The sequence below is a fragment of the Calypte anna genome, chromosome 1 (assembly GCF_003957555.1).
Source record: "Calypte anna isolate BGI_N300 chromosome 1, bCalAnn1_v1.p, whole genome shotgun sequence".
Lineage (NCBI taxonomy): Eukaryota > Metazoa > Chordata > Aves > Apodiformes > Trochilidae > Calypte > Calypte anna.
In genome coordinates this window covers 64,146,743-64,163,691 of record NC_044244.1, presented here as the reverse complement: position 1 = coordinate 64,163,691, position 16,949 = coordinate 64,146,743, and the positions used below count along the sequence as shown (strand labels likewise).

Sequence of the window (16,949 nt, the reverse complement as noted above, 5' to 3'; positions counted from 1 at the left end):
GAGGCCTCACCAGTGCTGAGTCCAGGGGGAGAATTACATCCCTAGTCCTGCTTGCCACACTATTCCAGATACAAACCAGGATGCCATTGGACACCTGGGCACACTGCTAGTTCGTATTCTACTGCTGTCAAACAGCACTCCCAGGTCCCTCTCTGCCAGCCTGCTCTCCAGCCACTCTTCCCTCAGTCTGTAGTGCTGCATGGGGTTATTGTGGTCAAAGTGTAGGACCCTACACTTTATCTTGTTGAAATTCATACTGTTGAACTTCATACAGCCTGTCCATTTCCCTCTGCAGTGCCTTCTTCTGGCAGATAAACACTTCCCCTCCCAGTTTGGTGTCATCCACAAATTTATTCAGGGTATAGCAAAGTTAACTGCTGTGTTTTCTCACAGTGAAACTTCTATCATCCTTCTCCACTTGCTTTTTAGTTTTAATAAAATTTAGAAGTAATCTAGATTGATAATACTTATTTATAACATGCCTACAGAGAAATTCTGTTTGCAATTAGGCTATTTCTGTTACAATTCATTTATTAATTCAGCAGATCAAAATTCACCTTAGTAAGTTAACATTAATATCAGCCTATTACCCATGTCGCCACCTCATGAGTCAATTAAGCCTAATGTCCAAAATTTTAAATGAGCAGAAGAGACAAATTTCTGCATAATGAACTGTTAAACAGATAGCAGGTGCTCATAAATACTCATGCCTCTATCTACACAGGCTTGTAATAGGAGATATTTATGTAAGAAATCTCATCTCCTATATTTTTCCAAAATCTGCCTGTAATTGAGCCTGTGATTTAATGAACTCATGCCAGTATTTGGTTCCTTTTTTTTAATCTTCTTACACATCTTTTTTCTGATGAAATTATGTGCCGTGACTTCCAGTTTTCCTCCCACAGCAAAACAATTATTCTGAAATTAATGAATCTCCTCCAGACTGCACACAACTCAGAAGTAACAGTACATCTCTCAGGCAGCCTGAACACACACCACCATCATTTCCAACCTGAGCAGCCTGTTTTGATGTGGGCATTTGATACTCAGGGTGTTTCACCTTTTAAGGATGCCACTGTGAAACTCTTACAGAGAGCTCTCAATTTTGCCTGTTTAATTCTCACTTCCCCAGAAAGCCTTAAATGTCTAATAATTTCTTTACCAGTCACTTAAAAATAAAAAATAATGAACTTCACAATATGAAAGACACGCTGAAATACTAAATATTAGTATAGATCAGCTTGTAATAGATACTTTTCTGGGGATTTTTTGTGGGAATTATTTTTTATCATCAGAATATTTAAGCCTATCTTATATCTTTTTCTATTTTTTTAATATTTCTAGTGAAAATGATGTTTCAGAATTAACAGTTGATTAAAAAAAACCCAACATGCAGCACCTTAGAAAGTGTTGTCCTTTCCCAATATTTCTTCTACAACAACAATAAAATTCATTAATAGCTTCTATATCCTCTAAGCTGCAGTTTGGAAGAATATATTACTCAACAAGCAGCAAATACTTCCTTGCACATAAGCTGCTTTTCATGCATTTGAATAGACTTTCACAAGCAAAACGCATACGCTACAGGAAAATATTACAGTCCTGACTCAGAGAAGCATGTAAGGGTATTATGCAGGCATTTATCTGCGTAAGCACAAATAGGAAATGTCACAACATCAGAAGGCATAACAAATTGAGAAAGAGTTGAATTTATCTAAAATAACTCAAAAATAAAATCTGATTGAATTCAAACTTTTGGAGAGTATTAGAGAAGTTTTTTGTTATTTCCAAGTTTTTCAAAATACATTTTCAGATCTTATTTCAGGTAAAAATCTTGCCACAGTTATCCATAAGAAAAAGACAGGTCTCTTTATAAAGATGAAGTATTTCTTTACACAAACACTATAAATGTTTCTCTTTTCCCTATAATTTTTAGATACCAAATTATTTATAAAGTAGTATAAAGCTTTTGCACGGATTGTAGATACAGGGGTACAAATTGGCTGACATCTCCTATGTAGAAGAGGCCTGTAAACCTTGATTTGTGTGACAGAAATAATAAATTAAGACTCTGCATTTGATGTGGCCCAAACAATAGGATCTAGCACTTCTATAGACAACTTGCAGTGACTGCTTGCCTCATTACTAGAAACCATGGAATAGAAATTCATGACTGCAAACAGACACTATAGAGCAAAAATGTTCCAACTTCACAGCTAACTTTTCCTGGTGGACTATTGTTCTTTTAATCATCATTATTTTTATACAATGATTTAAATATGAATGTAAAATTTCTTCTGTCTACATTGTCTGACCTTACAATTCTCTTAGCTCCCAACACTCACAGAACTACTTTTATCACATGATACCTTTAGCAGGTATACACTATGACAATGCAGTGTAAGAATGCCTGAAAAAAAAATTAATTAGGACTACAGGAAGCCTCATCCTATGCTCTTGAGGCCACTCTCTTACTTTACCAGCTTCTGTCACTAGTTTTGGGTAGTTTTGGTCACTAGTGGTGTCCCCCAGGGATCAGTGTTGGGCCCGGTTCTGTTCAATATCTTCATTGATGATCTAGATGAGGGGATTGAGTCCATCATCAGCAAATTCGCAGACGACGCTAAGCTGGGAGGAAGTGTCGATCAACTGGAAGGCAGGAGGGCTCTGCAGAGGGACCTGGACAGACTGGAGAGTTGGGCTGATTCCAATGGGATGAGGTTTAACATGGCCAAGTGCCAGGTCCTGCACTTTGGCCACAACAACCCCATGCAGCGCTACAGGCTGGGGACAGAGTGGCTGGAGAGCAGCCAGGCAGAAAGGGACCTGAGAGTCTGGATTGACAGGAAGCTGAACATGAGCCAGCAGTGTGCCCAGGTGGCCAAGAAAGCCAATGGCATCCTGGCCTGTATCCGGAACAGTGTCACCAGCAGGTCCAAGGAAGTGATTCTGCCCCTGTACTCAGCCCTGGTGAGGCCACACCTCGAGTACTGTGTCCAGTTCTGGGCCCCCTAGTTCAGGAAGGATATCGAGGTCCTGGAGCAGGTCCAAAGGAGGGCAACCAGGCTGGTGAAGGGACTCGAGCACAGACCCTATGAGGAGAGGCTGAGAGAGCTGGGGCTGTTCAGCCTGGAGAAGAGGAGGCTCAGGGGAGACCTCATCGCTGTCTACAACTACCTGAAAGGAGTTTGTAACCGGGTGGACGTTGGTCTCTTTTGCCAGACGACTTTCAACATGACAAGAGGGCATGGTCTTAAGTTGTGCCAGGGGAAATTTAGGTTAGATATTAGAAAGAATTTCTTTACGGAGAGAGTGATCAAGCATTGGAATGGGCTGCCCAGGGAAGTAGTGGATTCTCCATCCCTGGAGATATTTAAAAAGAGACTGGATGTGGCACTCAGTGCCATAGTCTAGCAACCGCAACGGTGGTAAAAGGGTTGGACTCGATAATCTCTGAGGTCCCTTCCAACCCAGCCAATTCTATGATTCTGTGATTCTATGATCAATAGATGATGAGTTCATTACAAAGTTTTCAAGGAAATATAAGAACACAACAAACTAGTAGCTACCTATCAGCATGTCTACATTATGGGACTATTTGGTGAAAAAACTGTGGAGACAGCAACAGTACTCATTGACTACAAGAACAGTATTACCCAACACTATCTTTCATCTTAAATATACACATAAGGATGATGCTACTACTAAATGCTGAATTTTAGTATTCCTTAATTCAGGGTGCTAACAGTACTATTTTAATAGGTACCTTTTATTGAAATTTCTGCATTTAAAGGCTATATATCATGAATGAAAGTACTTCCCATAAATATAAAGCATGGGTCTAATCTTGAGAAGGTTTGGGATTTCTCTTCCCCAGGCAGTCACAGACTGAATAAAAATTGCAACTGTATAAACCCCTACCCCACTCCACACAGAGGGCCACAACCATATCCTCAAAACAAGCAAGAGTGTACAGCAGCAGAAAGACAACATTTAAGGAAGACAACAATAGGCAATTTTCAGTCCAAAAAGTTTCTTCTCCTATCAAATATTAAACCAGCAAAGCTATGTTACAATTATGGAATTTGTCCAGCTTCACAAAGTAAAACAAAACTAAACAGAGCTATGATGATGCTGCACACAGTGCCTCCCACTTCAGGATCACTTCAGCACTGCTGAGCAGGTGTGTGCCTTACAGCAGCCTGGTCTGAGGCTTCCTACTGAGCCCCTGCTTTACCCTCCCTTTTAACAGAGACTATTTACAAACCTTTTAAAATTAAAACGTGCCGGCCTCTGTTTTGATTGATTGATGTCTATTGTTTCAAGTAGAAAAGCTTTTAGAGCTGATGCTCTAGTGTATCTTTTATTCTATCAACAAAAAAGGCCTGAAAGATAACAAGGCTGCACCTGCACGGACCTCCAGGCATCTATCTATGACAGCTCCTTCAGCACTGCTTTCAATGCCTCACTTGTCAGAGGACAAACAGACCTCAGCCTCTGATGCATCTGTATGTGACCAAAAGCAAAACCATGAGCCTGCTATTTTCTACAGGAACTTCCCTGCTGATTCTGAACACATTCCAGCCTCACTTCAATCCTCTCATGTGGCACAGCCACCCAAGTCTCTATTCCCAGCTAATAAAGGCAGAAGCTGGGGTGTGCTGGGGGGAACAGAAATCACTCATCACAACTAAGGAAGCCCCTAACTGATACAAAGGCTCCTGCCACACAGTTCAAAACACACAGGTCAAAAATCAGAGGACAGAATTGTGCTCTATTATCCCCCATCTTTCCACCTTCCAAAAGGAAAATAAAAGGGGAATAAGGAGAAGAGATTTAAGCTGGAAATTGAAACTGAAACAGATTTATGAGAACAGGGGAAAAGCAGTAACACTGAAACTGATTTACAAGAACAGGGGAAAAGCAGTAACACATTGGATAAGGATCAAATATACAAATACATACAAATATGTATATACAACCGGATCTTGGTGCTGGCAGGGATAAGTGCCTGAGGGCCCCGAGTGGCAGGGCCAACCAGGGAGAGGGCTCCACGGCTCTCTCCCACATCCCATGAATATGGATTCTGAAGAGGAGGTGGCCATTGACAATAAAGCAGAGCAGGGGAACAGCAGTGAAGCAAGAAGAGAGAAGGTTAACTCTAATCCTTTATAGAGTATGTGCAGGAAATGGGAGGCAATATTGACCCCTCTGTGCTCCACCCCTCTCAGAATCTGAAAACCCTCCTTGTTATAGGGTAGTTACAGCTGAAAGATACCAAGGGAAGGAGTAGGAGCAGATAAGTACTAAACATAGGCAGTGAATGGCTTGGAAGCCAGCACCGAAGCAGCTAAGTCTCGGTTCAACCCAAGATCATCTAAATTCTTCAATTTTAAGAAAAGCACTGCATACTGAAAGCAAGCCTTTTTCAGACATACCAAGCATTCAGGAGCAAAACTGATAGTTCTAGGCTTACAACAGTGGTTCCTTAGAATCTCTCATGAAAGTCTGAACACCTTAATACCACAAGTGGCCAACACAGGAATCACACAGAAATTGCACTAATTTAGCAAAACTGGTTTGCAAACTGACTTATTTACATCACAGCTAGCCTTTGCTGCTTTTTCTTAAAGTGTAGTAAATTTGGTTTGGAAGCCAAACTAAGCTAAAACACTCTTAACCTGATTGAACCATGTTCATATAAGCTTGCTACTCTGATTTAGGTAAATCAGCTTTAGCAAAAAAAAAATTAAAGCAGTGTCAAATCTGTATTTAGGCCACAAATACAATTCACTTTTTCCACTTTTCACATTGCTCATTTTTCAGTAGTACAACTCCTGTGAAAATAAATATACCACATTGAAATAGAAAGCAAGAATGCCTATTTCAGTCACACATACAGCAGAATTATATTTAAAACAGTCAAAGGGGGATTTACTCTACCCAAATATATGCCTCTCTCACCTTTTTTTAATCATCTAGGCCTATATCTCTAACTAGTATCTCTAACAAGATGAGGAATTTGGATTCCTAATTTTAGCTGATATGAATTGCACCTCCTTACTGCCTAGCTAAGAAGTTATATACCATGACATCTGAGAAATTTTCAAACAAACTGTGTAGAGGATTCTGTAATACAAGTATCATGGATCTGTAGATAGGATAAAAAAGTGGGAGCAATTGTCCTTCCAATTTTAAGTTTGTAAGTCTAATAGTGTTTGAAAAGAGAATATTATATTTAACATTATATTTAACAGTGCTGAGCTGTGAGTCCATAGAGATTTTTGTATTATTTTTTACATTACCCACTAAAAGGGAAAAAAAAAAACCAGTGTATAGACTCTACCCACATATTCTGTTTTTCAGGATCAAAAAGTCATGAGGTATACTGCTAACTCTACAGAGGCAGAGACCCACTTTTGTCAAATGGAGATTTGATGATGAATATTTCTACAGAGGAGCAATGGGTTACTTAAATTTAAAAAGTCCTCAAGTGATATGAAAAAATGGAGGGAAAAATAAATAAAGGGGGGGAAAATAAATAAATAAAGAGGGAAAAAGAATGAATCAGAAAAACAGGAAATTGCTAAAAGAAAACTAGTTCCCCCCAAAATTAACAAGCTTATGAAATAAAGATGATGATTCATATATTAGAATTTGAAAAAAAAAATATCTAAATTTAGTGCAGAACTAGAACTTTCTGGCTATGCATAGCTAGGCAGAGTTTTCCTTTCTACACAATTATCAATAAGACATTTCAAAGAAAATCTCTGATGGAAGGTGTCAAAATCATTCACACATACTGACATAAATATTTGGTTGTTCCATTTCCTCCTGTTTGTTCCAAAATAATTCCAGTTTTTGTAGAATGGTCTCATTATGAACAAAAAGTAGTTTGTCAAAGCTGAAACTTTAATTATCATCATTTATAATTCAGGAAAAAAGGTATCACAAATGTTCAAGCTTCATTTTCAGTTTTTACTGCTCTTCCTCCCCTATTCCAAGTCTTCATCTTAACCGAGTGGATACAAAATAAGTCTCCTAAAACCAAGAACAAGCATGTATCTCAGAGGTCAAGAAACACAGCATTTTATGTTATTTCAAGCCACTTTTTCTTGTGTTCATTTTGTCTCTCATTCTTCATGTCAAAGTAACATTAGCTAATAGCTTTAGCAGTGCTGTCTTTTAAGACAGAAAATTGACGACACAGTCAAGGACCATGATTCCACTTTAAGATATCAACCCATAACAGAATCAGTTCACTGTGAAATTCCCCTTGAAAATAATATAAGGCTCCTACAGCCAAGCAAAGGATTCTAGATTATTCACAAGTATGCCTTCTTTAACCAGTATGAGAATTACATGGAGGCACATTAAGTGAATGATGAAGTATAATACCTATTCCTGATGGCTGTGAATGTAAAAATACTTTATAAAATCATAAACATGACATCTCACAAGAATTATTTTACTGTCATAATATGAGTTTATAAAAAGTGGTACTCTACTATTCTACTAGCCTTTGGTAGCTTTTAAGGCAGTCAAAATCCGGATTTTTCTCAAACCTATAGTCATTTCCATGTTACAAAGAAAACCTTAAAAAGAGGGGTTTGCTTAACAGTTTTTTCTAGACTTTGTCTTTTAAACAAAGGAAAGCATGAGATAAGATCAAAGGAGGAATAAGGGCTTAGGAAACATGTTTATTAAACTTCTCATCCATCCCTGCAACAAGAAATGTAGGAGAAAACCCTTACATATTCTTTTACAAGTTCAACCCCACCATTCATAGTTGTCCTCACCTTTTATGGTGAGGTAAGCCATTCTTGATGCTATATTTCATGGTCCTCTCCCTTTCCTCCTCCCCCCCCATTAATAGCCAATATAACATAAATGTAACTGTTGCAGAAGAGCACCCCTCAATGGACTGTGGTTCACCCCTTTTCCTTCCTCTCCAATAACATTATAATGTTCTCTTTGTTTAAAAACCTGGTATTTGAAGTTCCTCAAATCCGTATTAGGATACTTTCTTACTGGTGTAGTAGCAGTGTTCTTCCAACAACAGCCCTAAAGAAAGTTTTGAGATGGAGAAAAATACTTGGAGTGTCAGTTCAGAATGTACAGTATAGCCCCCTTTGATAATTTTATTCAAAGCTATTTTTTCAAGAATAAGCTAGGAATAAAAGAAAAAAATTATCTATTCAACTTAGTGGTTTTCCTGAATTTCAAATACTAAACATTTATCTTAGTATCTTGAACATGACCTACTTTTCACTTTTCTACAAACTGAAAAAAGGCTGTTTAGTTTTCTTTAAAATCACTGTTATAATATTCATCATATTGGTATACATGGGTACATACCCTGTTTTGTCTAAAGTAGTTACATCTTAATATTATAAAAGCTGTACTTCCAGGCATTTAACTTAACTATCTAAAGAGCTGTAAATACTGCAGAACAAGCACCACTTTTGATGGAGAAACTATGCACAAGCACAGTGTCAAAGTGTAAAGACTGTGAGAACTGACTCACTAGGGGGAAAAAAAAAAAAGTAGCAAGTGCATGTACAGAATCACTTTCTGAAGCTTATGAAGGTATGCTGAATTTCTGCCATTCAGATCCAGCCATAGAGAGATTGTTGGCAAACTGAAAGATTTTATATATTCTTTTTCAAAATTAAAGAACTGGATGCATAATTATGCTCAAGAGTCTGTAGCTCTGTACTAATGGGCATTGAAGATTCCCCCTGTCCTTCTTTTTTTTCCTCTATCCATCAATACTTTATTCTAATCAGCTGCAAAATTTCTAAGGACTGTGATAAATGCAAATATTTTCACCATGCAAAACAAATTTTTTTTTCTTCCCTAGGCAGCAGAATAAAACAAATACAGAAGTAACTGTAACCAATAAAACCTGTGTTTCAGAGCAACACCAGTCCCTTAAGTCTTACTTTGTGGTCTTCAAAGAAAAAAGCCCTATCCAACAGGCCTTTTTTTTCTTCTCTAACCAGCCTTTCTTTGCATTTAATTACCATTTCACATGTATCATTTTTCTTTGGCACCTCCTGATTAGATTTTTCCTTTGCCTCAAGGTCTTCATGTATTTTTTTTCTGATTGGCTTCCTATTTACTTGAGCACTCAAGTAAATTTGTGAAAAATCCTCATGTTTCAGCCCTTGCACCTTAAGAAAGCTTCTCCATAAAGAATAACACAGGTAAAGTGTTTGCTCCCCACAAAAAAATTCTTGAATAGCTTTGCTTAGAATTGCTTTAAATGCAAGTATTTATTCCAATGCAATTACTAATTTATACTTAAATGAGTATGTGCTTGTAAAAGAATGAGTGTGTGTAAAGCAACCTTATCACTGTTAAGAAACATGCTAACCAGAATGACAACTGATAGGCTGATATTCCAAATATTACCATCTCTGTATTTTACTTAACTATTTTAATCACAGAAAAAAAAACCCAACAACATTACACCAAACAACAAACAAACCTGCAGAAATTCCCACAAGTTTCTACACTGAATCACTGAGGTCTAAATAAGAGCTTAGTGAAGAGAGTCGAAAGGAAACATACTATGCCCATCAGGTGCTAAATATAGAGAGCATATACCATTTCTACCCAACTGTGGCTGAAGGAAGCCATGCCTCCCCAAGATGAGCCAAAATTCTGAAGTACAGGACAAGCAGGAGGAATCTGTGGAGAAATGAACAGCACTGGAACAGCACTTGATAATAACTTGAGTCTTCCATCTTAAAACAACTGAACAGCACTTGATAATAAATTACTAAACCATTAAACATTTATAAAGGGATGCTTTTGTTCCTCTCCTTCTACCCCACTGCAAGGCAACTTCATAGGAAGAGAACAGCTTCTTTCTCCCAATGGTCACTAGGGGAGGAAAGGACAATCAAGTTTCTATAAAACTTCCCTTAAATTATCTTGAAGGTTTCTTGAAGCAAAGGAAACCAATCAAGGACTTGAGATCAGTCCAAATTCTGAACTCCCATGGTTATGACTCAACACAAACTCAACAAAACCAGCAAAATTGGGACCTCACAGCTACGAGTTTTCCTTTGTCACTTTTTTTCATATCCTGACTGCATCACATGACAGCTGCATGATAATGGAACAGCTCATCTGACAGTAGCATAGAAACCTATACAATATTCACCAGAAGTTGTGGGCTATTTCTTTCACCACCATCTTAATCAGTGTGAAGATCATTTCTCGTCCCCAAAGCAAACCAGAATTTTACCACGCTAAACAAACGTGACGGATAGTACATTGTGTATTTGCTATATAGAGGAAAGGAACATGGTCTGCCAGATTCCTGAACCAAAACCACTTTGCACACCATTATTATCTAGAGCTGTGTTTGTTAGGCCAATTTCCACTTCCAGGCACACCAAAGCAAATTCAACCTTAATCCATTGACAAAATTATTTTAGGGTCATTGGAAAAAGACTCTGGCTATATGGCATGTGTGTGTACGTAACAGCAACTGTTTCTGAAACGATAGGACAGATTATCTCTGTGGCATTTATGTCAAAGTCACAACAATATGCTTTTCCCCAATGAATAAGTGACAGCAAGAAGGCAGTTCTGAATGGTTAGAGGAAGCTAAGAGCTGGCTTGTTTCCATGGAAACATTATCAGCATCAGGCAGAACAGCTGTAGAGGAAAAAGAAGTTCAGGAGGTAGAAATCTTTTTTGATTTTATCTCACTCAGCACCATCAGAGACCATCTACATTTAAGGTAGATCAAGCTAGTTTATGTTCCATACATCAATTATTAAGCTACAATTTCCAATTAAAACTTTTGAAAGACAGCATGCCAGAAGTAAATTAATAAAAAAATGTTTACAATGAGATCTACTTAGCTAATGTATGCATGGCATGAAACTACAGAGTTTGTGAACATCTGTAACAGTGATGAATTATGGTTTTGGTCATTAGGAAAAATACTGTCGTTTTTTTAAAACTGACAGGTCCCATAGGCTAAATGCTTCAAGAAGAATAATTGGTTTTCACCATCTAAAACTAATGGACTCCTTTCCCAATTAAAAATAAATTCTGCACCTTGATCACCAACACGTAAAAAGTAATACACTCTGCAGATCCTTAATCAACACTTAATATTTTCTTTGTATCCTCTTCAGATAGATGTCTGCACAACTCAAATTGTTAGATGGTAACATCTAAATTCTACTTTGTTTTCACATGGAATAAAACACAAGGAGTAAAGATTTCCATTTCTAAATTAAAGGGCCTTACAACTTGTTAAGCAATCAAATAAACTTTGCTATGAATTATTAATCTACAAACATATATTCTGAGTTTAACATATCTTCATCACCCCATTCACTCTATCTCAAACTATTCCAGCCATGTTGCTTCCACAAAAAATAAAAAATGTGTTGCATCATGAACAGCCAAAGCCCTAAAAACATAAGCTGCTCCAGTCATTTACAACAGCACACAACAGGCAGCTAGACATCTGAAGAAACTGCAAACAACCCACCAAATAAAACTATAAGTTTTTCTGATAAAAATGTTCTTCATTATGATTTATGCAGCTTAGCCTTTTGAGGGAATGTGAAAATCATAATTTCTTCCTCTACTATCTTGCTTATTTCAGCTGATTTTTCCTACAACTGTCCTCACTGTATGTTCAAAGCCAGTGTAGCTGTCACACTGGACAGTGTTCACAGGACAGTGAAATGAGTCTCTGACAATGTGCCTTTATGGAGCTGAGAACTTCGTATTTCTATCCAACAATACCGCTCACTATTCAAGTACTGCTCCTCATATCATGATGAAGTAGGATAAGATCAGTATTTCTGTGAACACCTTCAAGGCATAAGACTGCAAGGCTTTTGAGGTTTTACAGGCATTTCAGTGAATACTTAGCAAACTTTCCACATACTTGCTAATTTGTTTTTATCCTTCCATTGTAAACCAAGTAGTTATGATAGAGACCATACAGAAAAAACTTTGAGTAACTTGCTTTCAGCTGCTGACAACAGCAAAGATTTTGCAGGCAGCACCAGCTCAGGCTGCTTATGGATATTAACTAGCAAAACCCACAATACTTGCTTGATTCAGGTACGATCTGAATCTTGTCTGTCTCAGAGATGTTTTAATCAATGCACTGGAATATTTAGTTGCCCGATGTTTCTCCTCCTATGAAAGCCTCTTATGCCCCTAGCTTTCTACATCTACATAATAGTATTCTGTCAAATAGCAGTTTGTGAATGATGGCTCTATTAAGCCTGGAGTGAAAGGAGTATTTCTGTACTCTTTAACTTCATTTCACAGTCTATGAAACCCAAAACAATAAAATGAAAACAGAAATAACATTCAGACATACTCCTGAATTTGAGAAACAAAGAAATGTTGCAGGTTTCAAAGCAATTGTACATCCATGGATTACATTTTTTGTTACAAAAATCGCATTTAGTAGATGCCACTATCTAAATATCAAACTGCATACACTCAAAGTTGAAATTTTTTTAGAGTCTTAAATAAAGTAAACCTCCTTGTCAACAAACTAGTTTCACTATTTATATAACATCACGGAATGCTCTTGCTAGAATAATCTTGTGCATGCACTATCCCCCAGTAGGTTACCATGGCAACCTATATATGAATTTCTAAATATTTCTATTTTTAGAGATCAGAGCTTAGAATAAGAAAAAAAAATATTAAGTACTATTTCATTAATATGAAATATCTCATTTTTATCCTCACCATACTTCGCTGAAAAGGCACTGCTGAAGTTAAAACAGGCAGCAATGCTTAAAAAATAATTACCATAGTTATTAAGAAATTTTACTGCTAAGCAGCCTCAACATAATCTAGGTGGCATATGAGTCAGTAGCTAACACTATGAGGCAAAGATTGATGCTAACAGAGTTTTGTCTTGATTTCAGTAAGGCCAGGCTTTCATTCAAATGTTCTTATAGTCAGTCATCATTTCAGCTAACACAGAAGTGCATTTGCCAGAATACTCAGAAAACAGTGTTTTCGTTTCATGTGTGGGAAAACACTGAATTGATAGTTACATCTCAGTTCCAATCCAAGGTTACCATCTCCTTAAAATACTGTGTTTGAGCGTGCTTACTAAGTGCGTACTAGCCCTTAAATATAAATTTACTCAGTGCTTTAAAACTTGCCAGCAATTCTCAAAGTTGTCTCCCTTCCTCAAGATCCAGGTACAGAGCAGAGGCCTCAAATAAAACCACTGATTTAGACACTGTTGTCACAGCTCTAACATTGCCTTACTCTGGCTGCCTGGGTTTGAAATAAGAATCTAATGTTTAAAAGCAGTATTAAAGTGATAAAACAGTAAATACCTTATATTCTAAGAGATTAACATTGCCATGTTGCAATTTTCTAGTGCAGTGTTATTTAAGGCATTTATTTTGCCAACTTGAAAAAATAACTTTACCAGAGCTACTGACAGTTCAGGATGGTCTTGCAGAAAAATAGAAGATTTGGAAAGCAAGCATCTACAGGTTCATTCAAAGAGTGGATTGAAAACCCAAGTGACAATTACAATGCCAGGGAGCAATTGCAGTCAGCATGCCTATCTTCCATTTAACATTTATTCCACACTCCTCAGTTCTCCCATGGAAAGATTTCCTATTGTAAAAGCTGTAAATTTGACACTGTCAGCAACTTTCCACAAAACAAGAGGTGAAAGACAAGCTGCAGGCAATCATCACGAGCACTACAGTTTTGTCAGGTAACTGACAGCCAATCTTTCCTTAGGATTAAGACAGCTGAGATGTGAGCAATGTGGGTATGTCACTGATGAGCTAAGATAGATGCTTCTTTGTAGTTTTTCTTTAGATCAAATCCTCTATTAAAAATGTATTTCGAATATCAGCTAGAGCCAGTTGTCGAGGGAAAACAAACTGGAGGGCAACCTTCAAAAACAAGTAACACTTGCACTCAGCAAGTGACAGTAGTAACTACAAGGAATTTTACTTTACATTTAACTTACCTCCATAAGCTCACAGGAATTGCTAACTTTCACAGAAACTGCATCTGGCCATGGGGTACAACTCATAAGTTACTTAACCACACACTTGCAGTCATATCTAGGAGGCTGCCAGTGAAATTAGTAGGACTGAGGGGGAGATGGCACCCACCACAACCATAGGTTTCCTGGATGAGGCTTAGCTCTGAATGTTTCACAGGGAATCCTAGTAAACACGTTGAGAAACAATTATCATGATTTTAAAATCAAGTATTTCCAGTTACAAGTTTTTCTGTTTCATCTGTCAGAGGCAGGATTTGCTGACAGTCACTTTTCTCACTATTAAATTTGAAGCACCACTGACCATTTCAAAGGAATTACAACAATTTGTTTGCTCCAAAGCCCTGGAGTTAGAAAGTGAACCCTGATCACTGCTGACAGCCACAACTAAAACCACAACTAAAAGACATTAATATCCACATCATAGTCAAAAGCAGAAAGCAGTCAAAACCCAAAAATTCCCCTTTAGGTAACAGAAACGCAGAAGGATCATTTACTGCCTCATACCCATATCCTCAGTCAGAAAGTCAGTGATAGTCATCCTGTGAAATCACTGGATGGAGAGCCAGGGTGACCCCATTCACACTTAGATGGTGGAACTCAGATCCCCTCCTAGGGCAGACAAAGTGAAGTTGGGAAAGGGCTGGCTGGCCTTCTCTCCTGCACTACTGTCACCACTTAACCCCAAACCGAAGACCTCTGACAGCTGGGGCAGAGATGATGGCCTCCAAGTAGTGCCAGCTGCCCCAGTACTAGAGGTAACTTCGTGTGAACCCTCAGAAAGGACAAGGGTCCCCTGTGGCTGTTCCTGCCCACACAAACAAGTGAGTCTCCGAGCCAGCAGCACTCCTACACCCTGTCTAGGAGAGAGGGGTAAGCAAGCCTTAATGACAGCATATGCCTGCCTCCCGCGCATGGGACCACGACATGCACACCCCAGACACCCTTTGGCCACCCCTGTGGCTCGCCCTGGGCAGGTGCACTGTCCGACAGTGCTTACCCTAGCAGCCCGCGAGGAATAGGGGTCCTCGAAAAGCGCCCAGACACGGGGCTGCAGCCGCCGCCAGCGCCCACCCTTGCCCTCGGCGGTGGCCCCCACGTCCTCGATGCCTAGCCTCTTGGCGGCCAGGACATCGTCGTCGTCGTCGTCGTCGTCGCCGTCGTGAGGCAGCTCTCCTGTCAGCAGGTCCGGCGCCTCGAAGATGTCGAGGGCCTCCTCGGCGTCGCGGTGCTGGCGGTAGGTCATCCAGCAGCAGGGCTCCACGTCGGTCTCGTCGATGCCCCAGAAGGCCAGCTCCTCCTCGAAGAGCGGCCCGCAGACGTCGGCTGGGCAGTGCAGCTTGCCGGTGCGGTAGTAGTTGAGCACATAGGCGAAGACACCCGGGTGCCGGTCGAAGAAGAACTCGCTGCCGGCAGTGGCGGCGTCTCCGCTGCTCCGGGGGCTGCAGCCGCTGTCAAGCTCTGGGCAACCTCCTGCCCGCGGCGCTGGGTTGGGGAGAGGCGGCGGCGGCGACTCCTCGCTTCCTGGGGACTCGCTCTGGGACTCGCAGGCAAGCAGGGCCAGGCGGGTCCCTGGTAGGGTCTTCAGGGTGCTGCGGTAGGTCTCGTGCCGCGTGCCCCCCACGTTGAGAATCACCCTCTCGTTGTCCTCGAGCTTCCCCATCGCTCGGGGTGGGACATGACTGGGGAGATCGCAGGAGGAGGCAGCGGTGGCGATGGGAGGGCGAGTCGGGAGAGGTGGGGGGGGCACCCGGGCGCGGGCAGGTTCGCGAAGGGACGACCTTCTGCCTGAAATGCAAACGGGAAGAACAATTCAAGCAGAAGCCTCACCCCCGACACGGATCACGGGAGGGTTGGGAGGGGCTGTATCTACTCTTCCCCAGCCCTCTACATCCCTCCTATCTCGGCGCCCCATACCGCCGGGAGAGCCCTCCCTCCCAGTGCCGCCGCCACCGCCCGGCCACCCACTGCCGGGCAGTACCGCTGCGCACCTCTGGCAGGGTACTCTCCCTCCTGCTCGCCCGCAACTCTGTTCCCGCTTCCCCACAAAGCCGGCTACCGAAATGGCACTGCCGTTCCTCTCGCGTACGGATACGCCACCACCCTGACCCCCTCGTCCCTGGCGGGGCTGCGTGAATCTAGCTGATGGAACAGAAAGTGTGCCGTTTATTTAATCTAAGCTTTTATTATCCTGAGAGCTTAACGAGGGAATAAAAAAAAAATAAAAAACAAAAATTAAAAAAACAAAAATTAAAAAAAAAATGTAGAAAGAGCGGTTTGTCTCTTCCCCTCAGCCCTACTTTGGGAGAAAAAATAACAAGCCCACCCCTCCTTCCAGCAGCTCAGCAGGCATACCCTTGGAAAAGATGTCTGCGTAGAGAGAGCTCGGCTCGGTACTTTCTGTGACAAATCACGAAGACGAGAGTGCAAGTCGGGGAAGAGCTCGGAGAAGAGACCGCCAAGCCAGCGCCGGGATGCGGTGGGCTTCTCCATGCTCCCTCCCACCACCCTCTCTTCCTCCCCTCCGCCTCTCCGCTACCTCTGCCGAAGGAGAGGAAGAGGCTCCGGCTTCTCCAGACGGCTTCGTTTGTGCGTGGCGTGGGACGCCACTTCCCACCCGCTCTCCCTGTTGAGAGCTACTTATTGGGGTGTTGCTTGTTTTCTTGGGTATTTTGGTATGGTGGTTTTTTTGGGTTTTTTTTGGTTAGTTGGTTGGTTGGTTGGTTTTTGTTTGCTTGGTTTTTTTCTTCCCCGCGTTCAAGTGGCTGTTTCACCTCCCTTCATGCTCAGCTCTGAAAGGCATAAAAGCGGCTGCTGCCGTCCACTTGGAGATACTACTCCCTTCATTTCACACGGGAGGTGCCGCCTTTCCACATCGGGACTAGGAACGAGCATCGCCGGC

The 16,949-nt window shown here is 40.7% G+C and overlaps 1 protein-coding gene across 1 annotated transcript in view; it reads right to left on the bottom strand.

The window, feature by feature from the left end:
• KCNC2 (potassium voltage-gated channel subfamily C member 2) overlaps positions 1-16,521 on the bottom strand; it is a 46,769-nt gene extending 30,248 nt beyond the window's left edge. Inside the window, exons 1-2 of the mRNA XM_030457750.1 lie at positions 16,403-16,521; positions 15,048-15,835 (exon numbers count right to left, since the gene is read on the bottom strand). Coding sequence (XP_030313610.1) covers positions 15,048-15,710 — 663 coding nt within the window. The 5' untranslated portion in view covers positions 15,711-15,835; positions 16,403-16,521. The remainder of the gene's footprint in view (positions 1-15,047; positions 15,836-16,402) is intronic.
• Positions 16,522-16,949: the final 428 nt, after the last annotated feature.